The sequence below is a fragment of the Chelonia mydas genome, chromosome 5, assembly GCF_015237465.2.
Source record: "Chelonia mydas isolate rCheMyd1 chromosome 5, rCheMyd1.pri.v2, whole genome shotgun sequence".
In the NCBI taxonomy this organism is placed as follows: Eukaryota; Metazoa; Chordata; order Testudines; family Cheloniidae; genus Chelonia; species Chelonia mydas.
In genome coordinates, this window is record NC_051245.2 from 105,413,422 (window position 1) to 105,436,510 (window position 23,089).

The 23,089-nt window shown below is 42.1% G+C and overlaps 1 protein-coding gene across 33 annotated transcripts in view; it reads right to left on the bottom strand.

Annotated features, from left to right (window-relative positions):
• MPDZ (multiple PDZ domain crumbs cell polarity complex component) overlaps positions 1-23,089 on the bottom strand; it is a 134,261-nt gene that overhangs the window by 14,862 nt on the left and 96,310 nt on the right. For all 33 annotated transcript variants that reach the window (XM_043546594.1, XM_043546591.1, XM_043546583.1 and 30 more), the window contains 12 exons: positions 21,228-21,390; positions 17,995-18,191; positions 15,681-15,772; positions 15,278-15,368; positions 14,850-14,930; positions 13,434-13,526; positions 13,258-13,332; positions 11,334-11,523; positions 4,509-4,654; positions 4,009-4,092; positions 3,722-3,915; positions 3,118-3,265 (listed from right to left, as the gene is read on the bottom strand). In XM_043546594.1, the coding sequence (XP_043402529.1) occupies positions 3,118-3,265; positions 3,722-3,915; positions 4,009-4,092; positions 4,509-4,654; positions 11,334-11,523; positions 13,258-13,332; positions 13,434-13,526; positions 14,850-14,930; positions 15,278-15,368; positions 15,681-15,772; positions 17,995-18,191; positions 21,228-21,390 (1,554 nt within the window). The remainder of the gene's footprint in view (positions 1-3,117; positions 3,266-3,721; positions 3,916-4,008; positions 4,093-4,508; positions 4,655-11,333; positions 11,524-13,257; positions 13,333-13,433; positions 13,527-14,849; positions 14,931-15,277; positions 15,369-15,680; positions 15,773-17,994; positions 18,192-21,227; positions 21,391-23,089) is intronic.

Genomic DNA, 23,089 nt, shown 5'->3' on the forward strand with positions numbered 1-23,089 from the left:
AAAATTACACTAAGGGCGTAATCTTGTTCCCATTCACTTAAATGGAAGTAGCATGTAAAATTCACTTTCAAGATGTAGCTATTCAATAAACAAAAACATTTTTAAAAATCATGAAAGTGAAGAATTTTCGAATTCCGGGTACCAAAACAGGCCATATAATCTACAGATTTACTCCACATTTACGATAGTGTAACTGAGAACATGGCATTTAAATTGGTCTTTAGAAATGTAAAATGGCAACTGAAACTAGTATCTACCTTGGCTTAACACCAATGTAACTGAAATGAGGATCTGCAGGGAGATTTTTATTGCACAAATGTGGTGTGAGTGCCCTACTCCTTCAGACTTCCAATGGGAAATTGGTCCTTAAATGACATTCGGACCTTTGAAAAATCTCTTCTTTTGTGTTTAAGCTTCCAATTGTACGATTTGGATGCACACATTAGATGGCCACAAGGAAACTGATGTTACATTAGGAATGAATTTAGTTCACAGAAATGAAGAAAACTTTGATAGAATGGTGAAGGAACTTAACATACATGTAAGTACAAAGATACCAGGATGGTAGGTTCACTATAACAACCTAGACAGACATAAAGACATTACAATGTTGCAGACAGTTGTTTGTAAAAACAACTTAATCTTCGGTGTAAAGGCCTATTTTGCAGTCTATTTAAATATAGAGATTTCAGTCTTTTGTCACTGTTTTGCTTTTCCTCCTTCTCTTCCTTTGGGAGTTCACTATTATAAAATCCTATTTCCACGTAGGTGAGTGTGCAGCGATTTGAGAGGATTGCAGAAGTGCCATTACTCTGTTATGGTTTAGCTGTATTACCTTAAGAGAGGCTCACAGCTTGTACTCCAGGGCCACCTGGAGGTGGGGAGGGAGTGGCAACAAGCCCCAAACAGAGGGGTGTTGTGACCTGGTGTACAGGTTTGCAGCACCACTCAGATTTGGCCCGGGGGAACCACCAAGGCCCATGATGGAGGAACTACCAAGTTAAATGTGAGTAGTGCTGCGACCCCATGCACCAGCTCTCAATGCCCAGAGCAGGAAGCCGGGCTCAGCCCCGTGGGACAGGAGGTGAGCTGCCGCTTTGCAGTGAGTGCGGTGCAAACTCACTCCCCAACCCCCTCTCGACCATAGCCGCCCCTTAGTGGTAATTTTTTTGGAAGGGTGGAGGGGCCTCATTTTCAGATATTGCCCGTGGCCCCCCCACACCGTCAGTGCAGCCCTGATTAAGAGAATTGGCTGAAGAACTCTAATTTTTAGCAGATCTTGGAACAATGGGGAAGTTCAAGAGGACTGGGAAAAAAGCTAATGTTGTGCCAATATTTAAGAAGGGTAAACATGGCTACCTGGAAACTATGGGCTGGTTAAACCTGACATCAACCCCCAGAACAAAATGAAGGAAAAGGCCGATATGGGACTAAATCGGTAAAGAATTAAAATATGGTAGCATTATTAATACCAAACAATATAGTTTTATGGAAAATAGGTTTTGTCAGACAAATCTGATTTTGAGAGATCACAATTGATAAAAGCACCTGTACTGACATAATATAATTTGACTTAGTCTTGAATGACATTCTGATGATAAAAACATTACCCTTAAACAAAAATCAATGCAATCCATATAAAATGGATTAAGAATTGGTTAAATCATAGATCACAAAAAGTAACTGTAAATGGGGAATCATCATCCAATTGGGATAATCTAGCTGGGTCATGAAGAACCTGGTTTTGGCCCAGTGCTATTCAATATCTTTACCAATGATCTGGAAGAAAATATAAAATCATTGATGGTAAAATTTGCAGATGACAGAAAAAATAGGTGAAGTGGTAAACAATGAAGTGGACAGGTCAGTTACACAGACTGACCTAGATCGCTTGGAAAGGTGGGATCCACTGAACACCATGAGTTTTAACATAGCCAAATGCCAAGGCACACATCTCAGAATAAAGATCATAGGTCACATTTATAAAATGGGGTTGGGTAGAGAAACTGTATCCTCGAAAGCAAATGACTCTAAAAAGGCTTGAGGGGCCTGGTAGATAACAGCTGAACATGAGCTCCCAATGTAACGTTGTAGCTAAGAGGACAAATGCAATCTTGGGATGTACAAGTAGGGGAATATCAAGAGGAGTAGGGAGATAGTATTACCTCCATATACAGAACTAGTGAGACTGTTACTGGAATAGTGTGTCCAGTTCTGGTGTTCACACTTAAAAAAGGAGGCAGAAAATATAGAAAGGGTCAGAAGAGAGCTCCAAAAATAAATCTGAGATCTGAAAAATACATCTTATGAGAGATGAAAGAAGCTCCATCTATTTAATTTATCCAAGAGAAGGCTATGAGAAGAGCTGATTGAAAATCTTCCAACACAATAGTTTTCTGTTAGAAAATACTGCTACAAAAGAATCAAAATGCTGTGCAGGAACAAAACAAAAAAAATCAAATGCAAAGCTCCTCATCGGGCAGAAATTCCAGTTCTCGAACTGTTCTAGTTATGAGGTTACTTCATCATAATGCACAAGTACCTATAACAGGAAGAGATTTCTCATGGACAGCTCTTTAATTTAGCAGAAAAACATACAGCAAGATCCAGAGGCTGGAAGCTGAAGCTCGGGAAGTGCAGACTAGAAATAAGGGGCACATTTTTAACAGTGAGTGTCCTTAATCATTGGAACAATTTACCTAGGGATGTGGTGGGTTCCCCATCATGTGAAGTCTTTAAAACAAGACTGGATGTTTTTCTAAAAAATATGCTATAGTTCAATCAGAAGTTATGGGCTTGAGACAGAAATTACTGGGTGAGGTTCTTTGGCCTGCGTTATTCAGGAAGTCAGACTAGATGATCTTCTAGATTTAAGATATATGAATCTGTGTGCCACCAACATGACTAATTTCAGCTAGGAATGTGCATAAGGTAAAACACCAAATCTGTACACCTTTATAGTTTGGGAAACTTCAGATCTGGCTCCAAAGTTCTTCACTACCTCATCCCGCTCTATGATGGTCTGAATATGAACCCTGGATCCAATCTGAACTTCGAGACAGTTTGGCTCCAGATCTAAACTCTGCAGCTTGTCCCCACCTCTGTTTTTACAATTACCTTTAACAAAGCAGCAACAGCCTCCTGGTTAGCATTTCGAACATCTTCTCCATTTACTGTTAATATCTGGTCTCCCTGCATCAGTCTCCCATCTGTATCTGCTATTCCTCCTTTGACAATGTCTGACACAAACACCCCCGTATCATTTCTGAAAACACATAATTTTATTCCGCTTTAAACTTGTCACTCTTTGTACCATTTCACTATCCATATTGTAATAAGACTTTTGCTTAGAACTGAGAAACTGTTTACTAGAATTTCTGGTTAGTAAATGTGGGCTAGATCCCACCATTCCACCCTTACTCACATGGAGTAGTATCTTACTTCCAGAGTAATCGCCTGGAAAGGGGGCCAAATGGGCCCATGGTAAAAATTATAATTTTTTTTTTATTTTTGTTTTGTTTAAAAAAGAAACAACTGACATTGTTTGACAACATGCTAGCACAGAGCAGATTTACTGAGACAGACAATTTGTGTATGGTGGAGGAGCAAAGTTTGAAGAGAGAGCGTTCATCTCTTCATTCCCCTAACCCTGGGCTGGCTCTGTGGTCCAAGGGTTAGGTCTTGAGTAGGGTACATCAGTGTAGTTCCATTGACTTCATACCTTTTCCCAACAATACTTAATCCAAGGCCTTTGCCTGGCTTCTTTTGAAGCTCTATATTCAGTACGTCATACATATCTTCCTCCTTGTACTGGGCCTCATCCCTGTAGACAGTGAGACGGACTTTTTGGGGTGTCTGTCTGAGAACACTTATTGCTTCATCATGCGTGGCATTCCTGAGATCAATTCCATTCACCTGCAATGTAACCACATGTTGATTGAGTACTTTCCTGAGTTAAATGACTAAAGAGTTCATAGGGATTTAAAAGTGATATACACAAGACTGCACCTCTAAAATCTGATCTCCCGCCCAGAGCCTTCCATCTTTGGATGCTGCTCCTTCTTCATATACTTCATGGATAATAATAGCTCCCTGTGGATTAACAATAAAAATACATAGCACACAGAAGAACACCTCTCATATGCACGGCAACTGGTCGAAGCTTTGGCTTTGGAGAAAGCTTTTGAAAAATCCTAGTATGAGAAGACAAGATTGTAACCAAATAACAGCAAACTAAGTAATCAGCAGGCTGTAAGAGAACTCAGGTTCTCAATTCTAAAGGCAAAAGATCTTTAAAGAAGTCACTTTCTTCTGCTTTAAAAAGTGTGATTACAAAAATATTTGTGGTTCAAGCTTAAATCAATTCAGAGCAGCAAATCTCAGACAGACAGATATTGTCTCCAGTCACTTGTTGAAATAATATATTCACCTTCAGAGAAACATTCTCTATTAGGGACTTTAAATTGGTACAGTCATCTCATTATGAAGTATCACTGATTTTTACGAACCAGTAAGGTGTCTGCTCCCCCAACAATGCTCAGTCCAAGTCCAGTGCGTCCCTTGGAGATATCAATGGTTGTTTCACATCCTGGGATGATGGGACAAGTAGCTGGGTCAGAGGCTAATGTGGCTGGAGTTGAGGACCTGCTTGTATCTAAACACAGCAATTAAACATGCTGGTTACAGTGAGTGGCCACAATAACTGGGAAAAAAAAGAACTTTAAAATAACATTTTGAGAGATCATTGACAGCCTTACAAGAATAGCTGCAAATGGACCCAAAATTCAACTTACCCTAATTACTTATCTGATTTTAAAAATACTCCCAAGAAATAAAATTATACAGCCTCTGGTCCTCCCCTTTCTCCAAAAGAAGAGCTGTGTTCTGGTTAAAAATCACAATTCCTAATCTTGGTGCCCAACCATCACCAGGTCCATGATACTCAGTTTGTTGAGATTGTGGACAAAGATGTGTACACTGCATGTGGCCTTATTTCTTCACTGCCTGGGCCACACCTTGCTCTCATGTATGTGCATACAATGTGCAGCCAGTGAAGTTACCAGAAGCTGTGTGCACTTATTTGAGGGCAGATTTGGCGCCAATATATCTGCTCCAAAAAAAGAGTAATTCATAGATTCAAAGGTCAGAAGGGACCATTAGGATCATCTAGTCTGACCTCCTGCACAATGCAGGCCACAGAATCTCACCCACCCACTCCTGTGATAAACCTCTCACCTATGTCTGAGCTATTGAAGTCCTCAAATCATGGTTTAAAGACTTCAAGGAGCAGAGAATCCTCCAGCAAGTGACCCGTGCCCCATGCTATAGAGGAAGGCGAAAAAACTCCAGGGCCTCTTCCAATCTGCCCTGGAGGAAAATTCCTTCCTGACCCAAATATGGCGAACAGCTGAACCCTGAGCATATGGGCAAGATTCACCAGCCAGATACCCAGGAAAGAATTCTCTGTAGTAACTCAGATCCCATCCCATCTAACATCCCATCACAGGCCATTGGGCCTTTTTACCATGAATATTTAAAGATCAATTAATCGTGAAAAACATATTATCCCATCATACCATCTCCTCCATAAACTTATCAAGTTTAATCTTAAAGCCAGATAGGTCTTTTGCCCCCACTGCTTCCCTTGGAAGGCTATTCCAAAACTTCACTCCTCTGATGGTTAGAAACCTTCGTCTAATTTCAAGTCTAAACTTCCCAATGACCAGTTTATATCCATTCGTTCTTGTGTCCACATTGGTACTAAGCTTAAATAATTCCTCTCCCTCTCCGGTATTTATGTTCTCTATAAATATATCAGAGGGAATCATGTCTCCCCTCAACCTTCTTTTGGTTAGGCTAAACAAGCCAAGCTCCTTGAGTCTCCTTTCATAAGACAAGTTTTCCATTCCTCGGATCATCCTAGTAGCCCTTCTCTGTACCTGTTCCAGTTTGAATTCATCCTTCTTAAACACAGGAGACCAGAACTGCACACAGTATTCCAGGTGAGGTCTCACCAGTGTCTTGTATAACAGTACTAAAACCTCCTTATCTCTACTGGAAATACCTTGCCTAATGCATCCCAAGACCGCATTAGTTTTTTTCACAGCCATATCACATTGGCGGCTCATAGTCATCCTGTGATCAACCAATACTCCAAGGTCCTTCTCCTCCTCCGTTACTTCTAATTGATGCATCCCCAGCTTATAACTAAAATTCTTGTTATTAATCCCTCAATGCATGACCTTACATTTCTCACTATTAAATTTCATCCTATTACTATTACTCCAGTTTACAAGGTCATCCAGATCTTCCTGTATGATAGCCCAGTCTCTCTCTAAATTGGCAATACCTCCCAGCTTTGTATCATCCGCAAACTTTATTAGCACACTCCCACTTTTTGTGCCGAGGTCCGTAATAAAAAGATTAAATAAGATTGGTCCCAAAACCGATTCCTGAGGAACTCCACTGGTAACCTCCCTCCAGCCTGACAGTTCACCTTTCAGTATGACCCGCTGTAATCTCCCTGTTAACCAATTCCTTATCCATCTTTCAATTTTCATATTGATCTCCATCTTTCCCAATTTAACTAATAATTCCACATGTGGCACAGTATCAAACGCCTTACTGAAATCTAGGTAAATTAGATCCACTGCGTTTCCTTTGTCTAAAAAATCTGTTACTTTCTCAAAGAAAGAGATCAGGTTGGTTTGGCATGATCTACCTTTTGTAAAATCATGTTGTATTTTGTCCCATTTACCATTGACCTCAATGTCCTTAACTACTTTTTCCTTCAAAATTTTTTCCACCACCTTGCATATTACAGATGTCAAACTAACAGGCCTGTAGTTACCCGGATCACGTTTTTTTCCCTTACTTAAAAACATGAACTATATTAGCAATTCTCCAATCATACGGTACAACCCCTGAGTTTACAGATTCATTAAAAATTCTTGCTAATGGGCTTGCAATTTCATGTGCCAATTCCTTTAATATTCTTGGATGAAGATTATCTGGGCCCCCCGCTTTAGTCCCATTAAGCTGTTCGAGTTTCGCTTCTACCTCAGATATGCTAATATCTACCTCCATATCCTCAGTCCCATTTGTCATGCTACCATTATCCCTAAGATCCTCATTAGCCGTATTAAAAACTGAGGCAAAGTATTTGTTTAGATATTGGGCCATGCCTAGATTATCCTTAAACTCCACTCCATCCTCAGTGTTTAGCGGTCCCACTTCTTCTTTCTTTGTTTTCTTCTTATTTATATGGCTATAGAACCTTTTACTATTGGTTTTAATTCCCTTTGCAAGGTCCAACTGTACTTGACTTTTAGCCTGTCTCACTTTATCCCTACGTGTTCTGACCTCAATAAGGTAGTTTTCCTTGCTGCTCCCTCCCATCTTCCACTCCCTCTATGCTTTCTGCTTTTTCTTAATCACCTCTCTGAGATGCTTGCTCATCCAGCTTGGTCTACAACTCCTGCCTATGAATTTTTTCCGCTTTCTTGGGATGCAGGCTTCTGATAGCTTCTGCAGCTTTGATTTAAAGTAATCCCAGGCCTCCTCTGCCTTTAGATCCATAAGTTCTTCAGTCCAATCCACTTCCTAACTAATTTCCTTAATTTTTGAAAGTCAGCCCTTTTGAAATCAAAAACCCTAGTCACCCATTTATTTTTATCCTTCCGTTCAGTTTGAACTGAATTAGCTCATGATCACTTGAACCAAGATTGTCACCTACAACCATTTCTTCTATGAGGTCCTCACTACTCACCAAAACCAAATCTAAAATGGCATCCCCTCTAGTCGGTTCAGCAACTACTTGATAAAGGAATCCATCAGCTATCGCATCTAGGAAAATCTGAGCGCTAATATTATTACTAGCACTTGTCCTCCAGTCTATATCTGGGAAGTTAAAGTCTCCCATGATCATACAGTTTCCATTAGTATTTACTTCATTAAAAACATTAAAGAGGGCTCTGTCCATATCCAAATTAGATCCCGGCAGTCTATAGCACACCCCAAGCACTATCACAGGGGAGGCTCTAGTAGTTTTCTTCCCCAATGTGATTTTTGCCCGGACGGACTCTATCTTATCCATTCTATTGCTTCTTATTTCTTTACATCCTACCTCATCATTGATATACAATGCTACTCCACCACCTTTACCTTTATTTCTGTTTTCAGAGTAACAGCTGTGTTAGTCTGTATTCGCAAAAAGAAAAGGGGTACTTGTGGCACCTTAGAGACTAACCAATTTTATTTGAGCATGAGCTTTCGTGAGCTACAGCTCACTTCATCGGATGCATACTGTGGAAGCTGCAGAAGACATTATATACACACAGAGACCATGAAACAATACCTCCTCCCACCCCATTCTCCTGCTGGTAATAGCTTATCTAAAGTGATCATCAAGTTGGGCCATTTCCAGCACAAATCCAGGTTTTCTCACCCTCCGCCCCCCCAAACACACACACAAACTCACTCTCCTGCTGGTAATAGCCCATCCAAAGTGACCACTCTCTTCACAATGTGTATGATAATCAAGGTGGGCCATTTCCTGCTCAAATCCAGGTTCTCTCACCCCCTCACCCCCCTCCAAAAACCACACACACAAACTCACTCTCCTGCTGGTAATAGCCTATCCAAAGTGACCACTCTCCTTACAACATGCATGAAAATCAAGGTGGGACATTTCCAGCACAAATACAGGTTTTCTCACCCCCCCCCCCCTTTTCCCAAAAAACACACACACACAAACTCACTCTCCTGCTGGTAATAGCTTATCCAAAGTGACCACTCTCCCTACAATGTGCATGATAATCAAGGTGGGCCATTTCCAGCACAAATCCAGGTTCTCTCACCCCCCCCCCCCCAAACACACACAGAAACTCACTCTCCTGCTCGCAATAGCTCATCCAAGCTGACCACTCTCCCCACAATGTGCATGACAATCAAGGTGGGCCATTTCCAGCATAAATCCAAGTTTAACCAGAACGTCTGGGGGGGGTAGGAAAAAACAAGGGGAAATAGGCTACCTTGCATAATGACTTAGCCACTCCCAGTCTCTATTTAAGCCTAAATTAATAGTATCCAATTTGCAAATGAATTCCAATTCAGCAGTTTCTCGCTGGAGTCTGGATTTGAAGTTTTTTTGTTGTAAGATAGCAACCTTCATGTCTGTGATTGCGTGACCAGAGAGACTGAAGTGTTCTCTGACTGGTTTATGAGTGTTATAATTCTTGACATCTGATTTGTGTCCATTTATTCTTTTACGTAGAGACTGTCCAGTTTGACCAATGTATCTTACAACAAAAAAACTTCAAATCCAGACTCCAGCGAGAAACTGCTGAATTGGAATTCATTTGCAAATTGGATACTATTAATTTAGGCTTAAATAGAGACTGGGAGTGGCTAAGTCATTATGCAAGGTAGCCTATTTCCCCTTGTTTTTTCCTAACCCCCCACCCCCACCCCAGACGTTCTGGTTAAACTTGGATTTATGCTGGAAATGGCTCACCTCGATTATCATACACATTGTGAAGAGAGTGGTCACTTTGGATGGGCTATTACCAGCAGGAGAGTGAGTTTGGGGGGGGGGGGGGGCGGAGGGTGAGAAAACCTGGATTTGTGCTGGAAATGGCCCAACTTGATGATCACTTTAGATAAACTATTACCAGCAGGAGAGTGGGGTGGGAGGAGGTATTGTTTCATGGTCTCTGTGTGTATATAATGTCTTCTGCAGCTTCCACAGTATGCATCCGATGAAGTGAGCTGTAGCTCACGAAAGCTCATGCTCAAATAAAATTGGTTAGTCTCTAAGGTGCCACAAGTACACCTTTATTTCTGTCTTTCCTAAACAGCACATACCCTTCAATACCTGTAGTCCAGTCATGACTACTATTCCACGATGTTTCTGTTACCCCTATAATATCTGGTTTCATTTCCTGCACCAGTAGCTCTAGTTCCTCCATTTTGTTACCTAGGCTCCTCGCACTGGTGTACAAACATCTTAATTTTTGCTGTTTGGCCTCGCTCACATTCTGTACCCGATTAGGCACGGTCATTCTACAGCCATTCTTATCACAGGTAACAAGTGCCTACTATACTGTAATGTCATGCATGCATGTACACTGTCCCTGGTTTTACAACATATGCCTATATACAGCAATATACCTGATCAATTGGGGCCATTGGATGGATTTCCTTGCTTTCCTTTATGCTTTGAAAAATGTATTAGGGAGGCAGCGTTGCCGAATCATGGAAGTCTAGGGCTGGAAGGGACCTCAAGAGGGCATCTAGTCCAACCTCCTATGCGGAGGCAGGATTAAGTATACCTAGGCAATCCCTGACAGGTGTTTGTCTATGACCAGAGAAGGGGATTAGGAATGAGAACTTCTGGGTTTTATTTCTACCTGTACCACTGATGAGCTAGAGTGCCCACAACCAAGTCATTTAACCAAAGTTTTCAAACTTGGCTGTCTAAAGTTACGGAGTACTCAGAGAAAACCTGGATTTGTGCTGGAAATGGCTCTACTTGATGATCACTTTAGATAAGCTGTTACCAGCAGGAGAGTGGGGTGGGAGGAAGTTTTGTTTCATGGTCTCTGTGTGTATATAATGTCTTCTGCAGTTTCCACGATATGCTATGCATCCGATGAAGTGAGCTGTAGCTCACGAAAGCTCATGCTCAAATAAACTGGTTAGTCTCTAAGGTGCCACAAGTACTCCTTTTCTTTTTACGAATACAGACTAACACGGCTGTTACTTGAACCCTGTCTAAAGTTAGGCACCTAAATCCTAAATAAATAGAAGGAAGCTGATTTTTAGAGGTTCCACTCAAGCAGCTAGAGGGAAACTAGAAAAATAAATAATTGTTTATATCAGCATATGCACCCATTTTCATGTATGCATGTAGGGCCAGATTGTTTCACTCAGATCGTGGCCTAGACTGGTGGTGCTGCAGTGCCCACTGCTCCAGGAAGAACAAGAGTATCCAACCGTTCACTAACATGTAGGGGGAAACGGAACTCCTGCACAATCCTTTATGATGGAGCAGGATGCTTTTCTCTGTCTTCCTCCCTCTGCACCTGGGCAGTGTAGTGGTAGAGTAAGGTGATAGCCCTGTTGCTTTCCTGCTCCACTTAGGTTGCTCACCAACCATAATGTGCTAGAAGGAAGCAATTTCTGCACTCAGAAAAGCGCAGGGATGCAATTGTGACTGGTCTGGGAGCAGAGGTGCAAGAAAGTGAAGGAAAGCTCTGAAGACATTCATAAGGCTCTTCATTTTTTATCACTTAGCCCACTGTTGAGACTATAGACAACAGAAGTGCTCTTACTTTTAATTGTCTCTGGTTCTGGTGATCCAGAAGACGGAATCATCAGCGACTGTTGGATGTTCTTCCGCTCGCCTGTGTTAGCACTGCAAAGTGGTGGTGTTGATGTTTGAAGAGATGTTTGACTATCGTGTTCAATTGAGTTGATTGTGAGCTTCACTGTGGTCTTTGATGTCTTCAGCAGACTGATAAACTTATTGAATAATAAAGAGAACAGCCAATGATCCAACTGTAACACTTACAGAGATCAGTCATAGCAATTGCTCCATGATCAGGAGCAAAAGGTCACACACACCTGTTGTTCTTGGAGACAGGAATGAAGAAGATCAATGTTTTGGATGATGAGTGGCAACACAGTTAATTATTGTGGGCCAGACCATCATCTGGTGTAAATCAGATTAGCTCAACTGACTTCAGTGAAACTATGCCAATTTCTACTGAGGATATGGCACACAATCTACGTTAGCCTTCCTGGATGCTACACTATACGTTGATAGTTATTAGAACAAAATCAGAAAACTAGGAGTAAGTACTAATGTTGGTGCAGACCCCAATACTGCTCCCACTGAAGTAAATATCAAAACTGACATCAATAGGAGTAGGAGCAGGCCATCCAATGGCTTTGATTAAATGTTTGGTTTGGGGGGGAAAATATGGTACAACTAATATTTGAATTATGGAGGGGATGTTGGAGAGGAAAGCAAGGTGGGAGCAAATACAGGGCCTTGTTGTGAGGCCCAGCGGGTCTCAAATGCAGGCCTGCAAAACTGTCAGGCAGCAGACACCTCCATGCTGCCATACTGTGTCAGCTATGACCAGCTCATGCTCAATTACCCACAATCCACTGGGGACACAAGACCACAGAAAGTCCCTCCTCAAAAAGTATGACAGGAAGCAGCCTCATGGCTCCTGATTGGCTCCTTACCCTATATAACCCCAAGGGGAATCCCAGGAAGCATCCAGGCAACAGCGCAGATCTCCTTTAGCTGCTATGACCATTCCTGCTCCCTGTTCTTGAACTCCAGGCTTCAATCTCGGCTTAACCTGGATCTCGCCTCCTGACCAGGTCCCCGAAACCTCACTCAGACTCTGATCCCTGGTATCAACCTCAGCCCAACTTGACTACGAAATCCTCTGGTATTCAGCTTTAGGTTTGATCCTGCTCTGACTTGTAGTCCCAACTTCCCTAGGTCATGATCCTGACAGACATATAGAGCATCCTTGAAATCCCATTGACTTCAAAATTACTTCAGTGAGAGTGGATGGTGCTCAGCACCTCCTAGGATCATGCTTTTAAAGTATATTTCAAATTGGAACAGTGACTTTGTAAAATTGACACCTTGGGCAACAGATCTGTTCCTTACTCCAAACCACATCTGCTTCCTCTACAGATAACAATGAATTTTACTGTCTGTTAACTCTGCAGAGCCAATACAGGTCTGGGAGAGAGAGATGGATTCTATTCCAGCTGTGCTGTATCCAACAGAATTTGCTAACTCAGTTCTAACTGCAGAGTGACTATTAGTGTAACAAAGCATGAACCAGAAAGAGCCCAGGTTGAGTTTGCAGAGCTGGAAATTAGGGGGAGGAAATTGCCAATTGAGTTACATTTCATCTGGAAGCCACAGAGCCAACGAACTTGGAACCCCACAATATCATTTTTACAGTCACTTCGCAGAGTGTCACCACAGTATAATGATTTGCCGTCAGGAATTATGCTTTCCCAAAGAGAATGATATGTTACTGTAGAATACATGTGTGTGGTTCTAGTACTAAGGGACAATCATCCTCAGGCTAACATCCACACTCCAGTGCTCAGCCAGAGCATAACCACATAAGATTTCCTGCACAGGGTGCTCTGCAATTTTAGAGGAAGGGTCTGAATTTGCCTCAGACAACTGCTATAGTCCTTTTATTCCTAAAGTACCTTTTCTATAGGATAGCCCACAACAACTTCATCATCCACTGCAAGGACCTGATCTCCAACTCTGATCCGTCCATCCTGGGAAATAAAATTGACCAAAAAAAGATTAATGCACAATTTTTCTTCCTCAATGGTTTACCATCCTCTTTCCCAAATGGGACTTCATTTACAATTCTCACCTTTGCTGCTGCACCATGATCTGTTAAGCTTTTAATAACCACTCCATTAAGTGTGTCTTCTTCACTGATGGCAATACCCAGTCCCCCTTGATCCTGTGGGAATAGGAATGTACAGTCAATAAGGTGCTACATTTATCAAAGTTGAACTACACATATTCACATGAGCCTACTGAAGTTTGTAGATGTCACAGAAGTTTGAGGTTTCATGAAGGACTCAAAGCTTGAAAATAAATATTAAAGACTTATTTGGAAAGGACTCACTTTCTCATGAACAGGATAGAGAATCTAAATAAGCTTGAAATGCTTTGAATTCTAAATTTCAGTGAGGGGAAAAGCGGTGGACATATTGTTCCTTGACTTTAGCAAAGCTTTTGACACTGTCTCCCACAGTATTCTTGCCAGCAAGTTAAAGAAGTATGGGCTGGATGAATGGACTATAAGGTGGATAGAAAGTTGGCTAAATTGTCGGGCTCAATGGGTAGTGATCAATGGCTCCGTGTCTAGTTGGCAGCGGGTATCAAGTGGAGTGCCCCAAGGGTTGGTCCTCGGGCCAGTTTTGTTCAATATCTTCATAAATGATCTGGAGGATGGTGTGGATTGCACCCTCAGCAAGTTTGCAGATGACACTAAACTGGGAGGAGAGGTAGATACGCTGGAGGGTAGGGATAGGATACAGAGGGACCTAGACAAATTAGAGGACTGGGCCAAAAGAAATCTGATGAGGTTCAACAAGGACAAGTGCAGAGTCCTGACAAGTATACATTATTCCTGGATATGCTGTCCTTAGGATTTGGTACTTACAGTCTGCTAATTAAGTTACTTGGAGCAATTTAGTCAATGATTTCACCTGGACAGTCACAGGTAAGTCCTAACCAAACTTTGCTCTGTGCTCTCAATCCAAACAGTTTTGTTTAGGTCAAACAAGTTCACAGAAGGAAGGAGATGGTGCAACCCCAAAATGTACCATGGAGGTTCTACCACACTTAGTTTTCCAGTGCAGCATAGCTGGCCTTCCTACATCTGTCTCCTGACTCCCTTGCCTACCTTTTCTTGATTGCACTGAGACCTCCAAAATCTCCAGAAGTGTCTATGCTGGGGCCCCTGCTGCTGTTTACTGACAACTCTGCATCTGAGACAAGCAGTGCATTATTCCTGGGAAATGTAGCTATGGGACGTGCTAGATTTCAACTACATGGGAGGAGGGCCTAGCTGAGATGCTGAGGAGTTCTGGGCACAACTGCTGCTTTAGGAAGAGTTTTTGGGACCACCTGCAAATAGAATAAAATTGCCAGTGGTCCGTCTCATCCTCCAAGGGAAGGGACAGTCCCTCTGTTTCCAGAGGGACATAATCACAGAAGAGAAACCCTGTGGCAATAAACTTGCACTGATCTAAATTTAGTTAAAATATAAATTTACCTTGGGGAGTTCCACATGCTGAATATTTGTATATATATTGAAGTCTATTGCCGTAACAGGACTTGTAGCACTTGGTTCACCCTGAGAGAGGAAGACAATTTAGCAATCCACAACTGTATTTTAAAAATAGGCATTTGGTGTACCCTTAAAAATTGAACAAGCATACATACATATGGTGAGTCTGACTCCCCCCTCAAGCCAATTTTACACTGGTATAATTTCAATGACTTTCCTGGAGCTACTCCTTATTTACATCAGTGTAAATTGAGAGCAGAATCAGGACCAAAATGTTCAACAGCTGTGCTAAAACCCCATTTGGTTTTCCACAAGGACCTTTTTCTGCTGTAAAATATAACAACTATTAGAGTATTTTTCTACCCAGAAAGCTGTTAATCAGCTCAAATAGACTCACATAATGTTTAGATTACCTCTTGATTTTGAGGAGTCCCTGTAGGGGAAGGTAAAGATTCTACTGATTTCCCAGGGCAAACGGCCATCTGATTCACTGCATCTTTATTTCTGCAATATATTAAAGCATATATGTGTTGAAGCATCACCATAGTTCTTTGCACAAGTTTAATTTTGCTACCCTTCATTTCCTATTTTGTTTTATTTTTGGCAGTCACTATGCAGATCAAAATACAAAAAAGAAAATACGTAACCTGTAAAGTCCAAATGTTGGACTTACAGAAGTACATCACCAAAATTACCTGGGTGACAAAACTGTGATATTGGGAAGACTTTTTTATATAAAAACAGCTTGTGAAAAAACTTCATTTTAAACATGTTAAAGATTACTATCTCTAGGAAAGACACTTTAAGCACTCTTACCTGATAAAGATGATTTTTACTTTAGATGGTGCACATTTGATTATCGAGGAAGCATTCTGATGAGTTCTTCCATAGAGAATTTGTCCATTGATCTAGATGAAGGAGAATGGCAAATATGGCTCAGAATGTGTATTTCCTTAAATTTTCACCAGTTTAAAAGTGATCTACAACAAACACTTATCTTCCTTCACCATCACGAGCTAAACATCATTTTGAAAATTTACTCTGCAATATACAACACTCTGTTTTCACCCCTCTAGTTCACAACATTCCTCCCAATTGCTTGTCTGGCTATAGACTCTCTCTCTGCTGAAAATGTCCTTCTCTAGGTTACAATGCCTTGCCTTTAGGCATATCATTTATTTCCATTTGTCATTGATCACCTCATGACTCACTAGCAGTGGATAAAACAGAGTCATAGGAAAAGGCTACCAGTTATAAGTACAAGTAAATGAACTGCCTCTATCCAACAAGAAAGTTGTTATTATTCATTGATCCTCAAAACAGTGCCCCGAACTTTACAAACAAGGGTTCCCACTGTAAAGCACTGAGAGCTGGATCCTGTAACCATTTATGCACATGTGCGACTGTACTTGCTTGAGCAGCCTTATTGAAGCTGAAGGGAATTTTCATGTCAGGAAAGTTACTCCTGTGTTTTTGCACGATCAGGCACTCATTTACTCAGACAATGCTGTTTACAAGCAACACTTGATGGCACAATCACAAAAGCTGTGGTGAGCACTTGGAGAGAGAATTGTGGAAGCATTTTAAAGGAAGGATTTGAAGGAGAGTATGGAGGCATGAGGAGAAGGAAGGAATTACAAGCACAGAAGTAGCATGGAAGACAGGTACAAAGAGACGTGTGAGGGGAGGACAGGAGAGGGGGTGGTTAGCAGGAAGGCTCTGGAGGAGCAAAAGTAGTGAGAAGATCATAAGAACGGCAATACTGTGTCAGAGCAAAGGTCCACCTAGCCCAGTATCCTGACTTCTGACAGTAACCAATGTCAGGTGCACCAGAGGGAATGAACACAACAGGTAATCATCAAGTGATCCATGCCCTGTTGCCCATTCCCAGCTTCTGGCAAACAGAGGCTAGGGACACCATCCCTGCCCATCCTGGCTAACAGCCACTGATGGACTTATCCTCCATGAATTTATCTAGTTCTTTTTTGAACCCTGTTATAGTCTTGGCCTTCACAAGATTGGTGTGGCAGAGAGCCCTCAGTGTCCATTTAGCGCTGCAATGAATGAATGAATGGCTCCAGCTCTCAGTGCCTTAGGGTGGGAACTCTTGTTTGTACAGTTCTGGGCACTGTTTGGAGGGTCAATGAATGCTGATCCTGCACGATCAAGCCCTATATGAAAAGACATTTTGACTGATTTGAACAAGTCCTTTGTAGTGAAAACTGGGCCCTGCAGCCAGTATGTGAATACACTCATCTCAGTGGATCCCCCCAGTCACAGATCCCATAGCGCTTCCGCTGGTCTGAAAGTGCTTGTTTCTGCATCAGCCTATTTGGAACTGGTACAGTGCCTCTCAGGAGTTGCTGAGCCTCCCTGCCCCCACATCCCCTCTCCACTGGCATTCCCTTTTGCACGGCCCCCACCACACAGCTGAAGTGCTAGGGATGGCCTTGCCAGGTCTGTGCAACAGGCAGAATCTCACCCTTCACCAAAAGGAAAAGGAGTGCAAATGTTGTAAGAGAGCAACTTCTGCAATTGCCATCTATTGAACTGAGACAATATTTTAAAAAAATGTGGTTTAGAATGAGTCTCCTGATATCATTGGATACCATGTGAAAGCAGCCTGAATAGGTTATTAAATCATTAGAGCCCAGTATACAAATACAGCTGTTCCAGATTTCTTTTTTCCTTTTCATTTCTTGTGACAGATGTATAAACAATACATATATATTACAACATTTTTAGGCAGACAGAGCTGTAACTAGAATGGCTTGCAGCAGTCCACAGAACCTAGTGGGAGAGCCTCAGAAGGACTATCACTGTATGACCCACTACTTTTCTTAGTTCACAAACTAATTCCTCCTTCTCACCCTGCCCCATGATGCCAAAGCTGCGTTCTTCACTTATTGTATATCAAATTTTATGCAGTAGTGGTCTGACTGAAGAAAATAAAACTCCCAACCCCAACCATTAGGCACATACCAGAATGAAAATGTGATTTCAAAGAAATAATGATCGTATTACAAGGCTATATAGTTAACTCAAGGCTATATATTGCACCAAGAAACTACCACTCTACTGCCTTTATAGTCAACATGTTTGGTTTTAAGTACAATTGCTAGAAACTTACCTCTAGTAACTCATCTGCAATCTGTAACCTGCCATCTTTTCCAGCTGCCCCATTTGGATCAATTCCCACTATGAAGACACTCATCCTGGACCGATCCTTGTTGCCAGCAAGGCTAAGTCCCAAACCAGTCCTTCCTTTTTCCAGCTCTATCATGTGCAGGTCCCCTGGTAGATTTCCATAACGCTGTGTGATCTTTTCTAAATGTAAGGGGGAGAAAAGTTGTGGGCAGAAGGGCTTGAATTCATATTAGAACACTTTACAGGTCATTCAGCTCATCAGCTTTAGTGTGCAACAGGCATTATCCAACAACATAATCCCTGCATGACTGAAGCAGCACAAACCACTCCCTTTTCAAGCTAAAACTGTCACCTGTAACAATGCTTCCAGTTGCTTGGGGGCTGGGTTTAATATGAACATTTTTTAAATTCTTTTCTCTGGGTTTGTTCCCTGATACCAATAAATAAAACATCTTTCACATGGACACATGGCTGGTGAGACAAAGGCAGCTGGGAGACTGAGTCAGCCAGTTGAGCTCCTCAGCAAAGGAAAGCAGGTTTTTCCCCCTTAACTGGTAGGTACTCTGCAAGAAAGGATCTTCAATGGCAGGAAAACACTGCACTGCGAACACCACTGCTAGCTCTTCCTCAGCCTGTACCTGTGGGGTCCCTGCCCAGAGAGGCATCCTGATCCTGTAGGCTCCCACCCAGCTCATGGTCTTGACCTGCTGGGAATGCAGCCTCCACGTCCTTGCTGAAGAAAGCCAGGAAGGGAGAACCCCCCAGTGCAAGAGGCATCTGTTGGTGGAGTCACTCAGGAAGCAAGTAAGAGAGCTGCAGGAGGCTCATTTGCCAGGAGTACAAGGACTTCACTGACAGGATGCACATGAAGACGTCCAGGATGGATGATGCAGTCAGCTGAAACAGAATACAGCAGCACCAGAGGAAGGAGGAGGACCAGCTGCTCTGTGGGGAGGAGACGACTGGCTGCTAGCTAGCTTGGGCAGCAGACAGTGCTCCAGTCCACACCCAAGAATTGGTATGCTGTACAGAAAACAGGAGGAGAGGAGCAGGCCCCAATGGCTGAGGAAGAGGAGCCAACTCATGCCAGGGCTGCGAGGTTCACGGCCACCACACCTAAGAGGAAGAGATATAGGGGGGTGATGGTCAGGGACTCCCTTTTGAGGGGGATGGAGGCATTCATTTTCTGACCTGATGTCCCAGGAGATGTGCTGCCTGACTGGAGCCCATGTCTGAGACTTTGTGGAAAAGCTGCCAAGGCTCATCTGTCCCTCTGACAACTACCCCATGCTGCTCATTGATGTGGGCATTTGAGAACTCATTGAGGACAGATGAGGTCCCAGAGGACTGGAGAAGGGAAAACATAGTACCGATCTTTAAAAAGGGAAATAAAGGGGATCCAGGGAATTATAAACCAACCAGTCTAACTTTGATACCTGGAAAGATACTGGAACAAATTATTAAACAATTAATTTGTACCTATCTACAGGATAATAGGGTAATAAGTAACAACCAACATGAATTTGTCAAGAACAAACCTTGCCAAACCAATCTCTTTTCCATTTTTAACAGGGTTACTAGCCAAGTGGATGGGGGTGAAGCTGGAGATGTGATATATCTTGATTTTAGTAAGGCTTTTGACAGTCCCAAATGACACTCTTATAAGCAAACTAGGGAAATCTGATCTAGATGAAATTACTATAAAGATACATACATAACTGGTTGAAAGACCATATCAAAGCATAATTATTAATGGTTCACTGTCAAACTGGGAGGATGTTGCTAGTGGGGTCTCGCAGGGTTCTGTTCTGAAACCAGTATTATTCAATATTTTCATTCATGACTTAGATAATGGGGTGGACCGTATGCATATAAAATTTGTGGATGATGCCAAGCCTGGAGGGATCACAAGCATTCTGGAGGACAGAATTAGAATTCAAAATGACCACGACAAACTGGTGAACTAGTCTGAAATCAACAAGATGAAATTCAATAAAAACAAGCGAAGAACTTCACTTAGGAAGGAAAAATCAAAGCAGCCAATCAGAGCCCAGCAGGCTCAGATAAAAGGAGCTGCAAGGTCTGAACAGGTCAGTCCCTGGCTAGGACCAGAGGGGCAAGGAAAGGTGGCAGGTGCCCCACTCAAAGCCCTGCAGCAGGACTGGAATCCCGCAGGACCGCTGCCATAATAGCGGGAGTGGTATTTAAAAAAAAAAAAATCCCATGCAGGGCTCTACTCCACTCTGGTCAAAAGAGCTTGATGGGTTGCATTTGCTAGGAGCTCTAGCCTTAAGGTATTGAACAGAGGTAAAAAAGAGACCGGAAGGGAAGACGCCCAGGGAACGCAGCAGTGACCAACCAAGGAAGCAGTAAGTGGCTGCTGTTTATAGGATCCATAGGTTGGGACCTGGAGTAGTGAACAGGCCCAAATTCCCCCACCAGCCACTGGGAAAGTGGCCTAAGGCCTGAAAAGGGAACAGGGCTTGGTTAGAAGACCGAGTGAAGGGCGGGACTTAAAGGACTGAGGACCCTGGTGAAAGCTGACATTTTGTTGAACTCTTTGCTACCCTGGAAGGGGTTCATCCATTTTGACTCTGGGACCTAGCTGGAGGGCTGAGCCACTGAAGACCTGCCTAGCAAAGTCAACAACCTACAAAAGGTGCCCAGAGCAGGAAAAGGCCTGACGTATCAGAAGGCACTCAAGATGTGACTCCATGACAGATGGTCTGGGTACACTTGGTACTCACTCAGTGTGGGAGAATGGACTAGGCAACCTCTCGAGGTCCCTTCCATTCCCACATTTCTAGGAGTCTATGGTTACCTCCCACCCCAAAGATTTTTTCTAAAACCACTAGTCCCCCTGCCTGCCCACCCACACCCATATTTTAACTGCAGGTGAGATTACATTCAGATAACAGAACTGTATATGCGATTACCATGGGTGACATATACTACACTGAAATTGTTATTGCAGTTCATTATGTGCAGGGCAGAACCTACATTTACGAGGACTAGCACTGAAACTGAATGCACAGAACAAGGGCAAATGATTTTGTGTTTCAAGAATGTGCAGCTGTCCAAGCAAAGTGAAAGATGAAAGTAACATTTTATACCCAGATAGATGAAAATGAAGGAGTTCAACCTGAGCCCCAACCTACTCCACATCATTGCTATTTCAATGCTGAGCTTTTCAAATAGCACAAAAAGTAAACTTACTCCAGCTGTAACCAAACTCATCATCATCTTCCACATCCTCTTCCATTTTGCTGGAAGATGATTGTGCAATTTCACAGCTCATTCCTGAAAATGCTGAAGGAGGGGGCAGAGGCAAGTTACTAAATGAAGTCTTTCCTGGCTCTGAATCTGACTGACTGGATGCCTGTGGAGAACAAGAAAAATGCCATGACTAAATATATGCAGACTCTAGAGCAGAGCAATCTAGTACATGAAAATATCAAAACGGCAATGACTATGGCTTTGAAATTAAATAACAAGCACCAGGAATATTAAACAAAACACAGAGAGGCATCGGGAGATCAGAGATGTAAAGAACACTAGGCAAGAAGGAGTAAGTCTCCAAATGTATTTTTAAGCAAACAGAACTGACATTAAAAGCCCAATTCAGTGAAGTTTTGTGTGTTGCTTTATGCCTGAGAAACAACCTTGTGTGAAAACTTAATTGAATTTTTTCAATATTCAATTTGCACAGACTTTCTTTTTTATATCTAAAGAAAAAAATTGACAATTTCTTCTGCTATAATTTTGTATATACACAAACAAGGGAGAGATGGAGGAACGGAGTTAAGGTAGCTTTGAAGAATCTTGTAAAAAGAAGACTATTTAGTTGAAATGTTGGTAGAAAGGCCTATTTAAAAAAAAAAAAAGACTGTGAAGAACACAAGAATACCTTCTTCCAAGTCCTTTACTTGTCTTCTATACAACCTATGAATAATCATGTCAAAAGGGAGAAAGATTTGGCCATAAAAAGGGGGGGGGGGGGGACACCTACTCTTGGTCTTGTGATTAATTTCTATTAAAAAAAATAAAAAACAAAACTATATGCACACAAATTACTACTGCAAATCATGGTCAAATCCTCAACTCCTTAGTCCTGGCAAAACTTCCATTATACAGTCAGGTTGCTTGAGGGAAATGTGATCAAGAACTGTATGATTTGGCTCCATCTTCTTAACTTGTATCATTTTTATTTATTTGGTACTGTGATCAATAGTAAACAATAGGCCAGAATGGGCCATGAGGGCTTGGTAATTGATAAATCAGGTGATGAGAATCGCAACTGATAGATGTCCTATGAAAAACAGTACCATTTTAGGTTTCAGAGTAGCAGCCGTGTTAGTCTGTATCCGCAAAAAGAAAAGGAGTACTTGTGGCACCTTAGAGACTAACAAATTTATTTGAGCATCAGCTTTCTTGAGCTACAGCTCACTTCATCTGATGCATGCAGTGGAAAATACAGTACTCAGATATATACTCAGAGTAACAGCCGTGTTAGTCTGTATTTGCAAAGAGAAAAGGAATACTTGTGGCACCTTAGAGACTAACCAATTTATTTGAGCATAAGCTTTCTTGAGCTACAGCTCACTTCATCTGATGCATGCAGTGGAAAATACAGTGGGGAGATTTTATATACACAGAGAACATGAAACAATGGGTGTTACCATACACACTGTAACAAGAGTGATCAGGTAAGGTGAGCTATTACCAGCAGGAGAGTCGGAGGGGGGTAGGGGAGGGAGGAACCTTTTGTAGTGATAATCAAGGTGAACCATTTCCAGCAGTTGACAAGAACGTGTAAGGAACAGTATTGGGGGGGGGGGGAATAAACATGGGGAAATAGTTTTACTTTGTGTAATGACACATCCACACCCAGTCTTTATTCAAGCCTAAGTTAATTGTATCCAGTTTGCAAATTAATTCCAATTCAGCAGTCTCTCGTTGGAGTCTGTTTCTGAAGTTTTTTTTATTGAAGAATTGCCACTTTTAGGTCTGTAATCGAGTGACCAAAGACATAGGGTAGGGTAGGTTCCTGTATTTCCCTATACCGGAAACCTATTGAT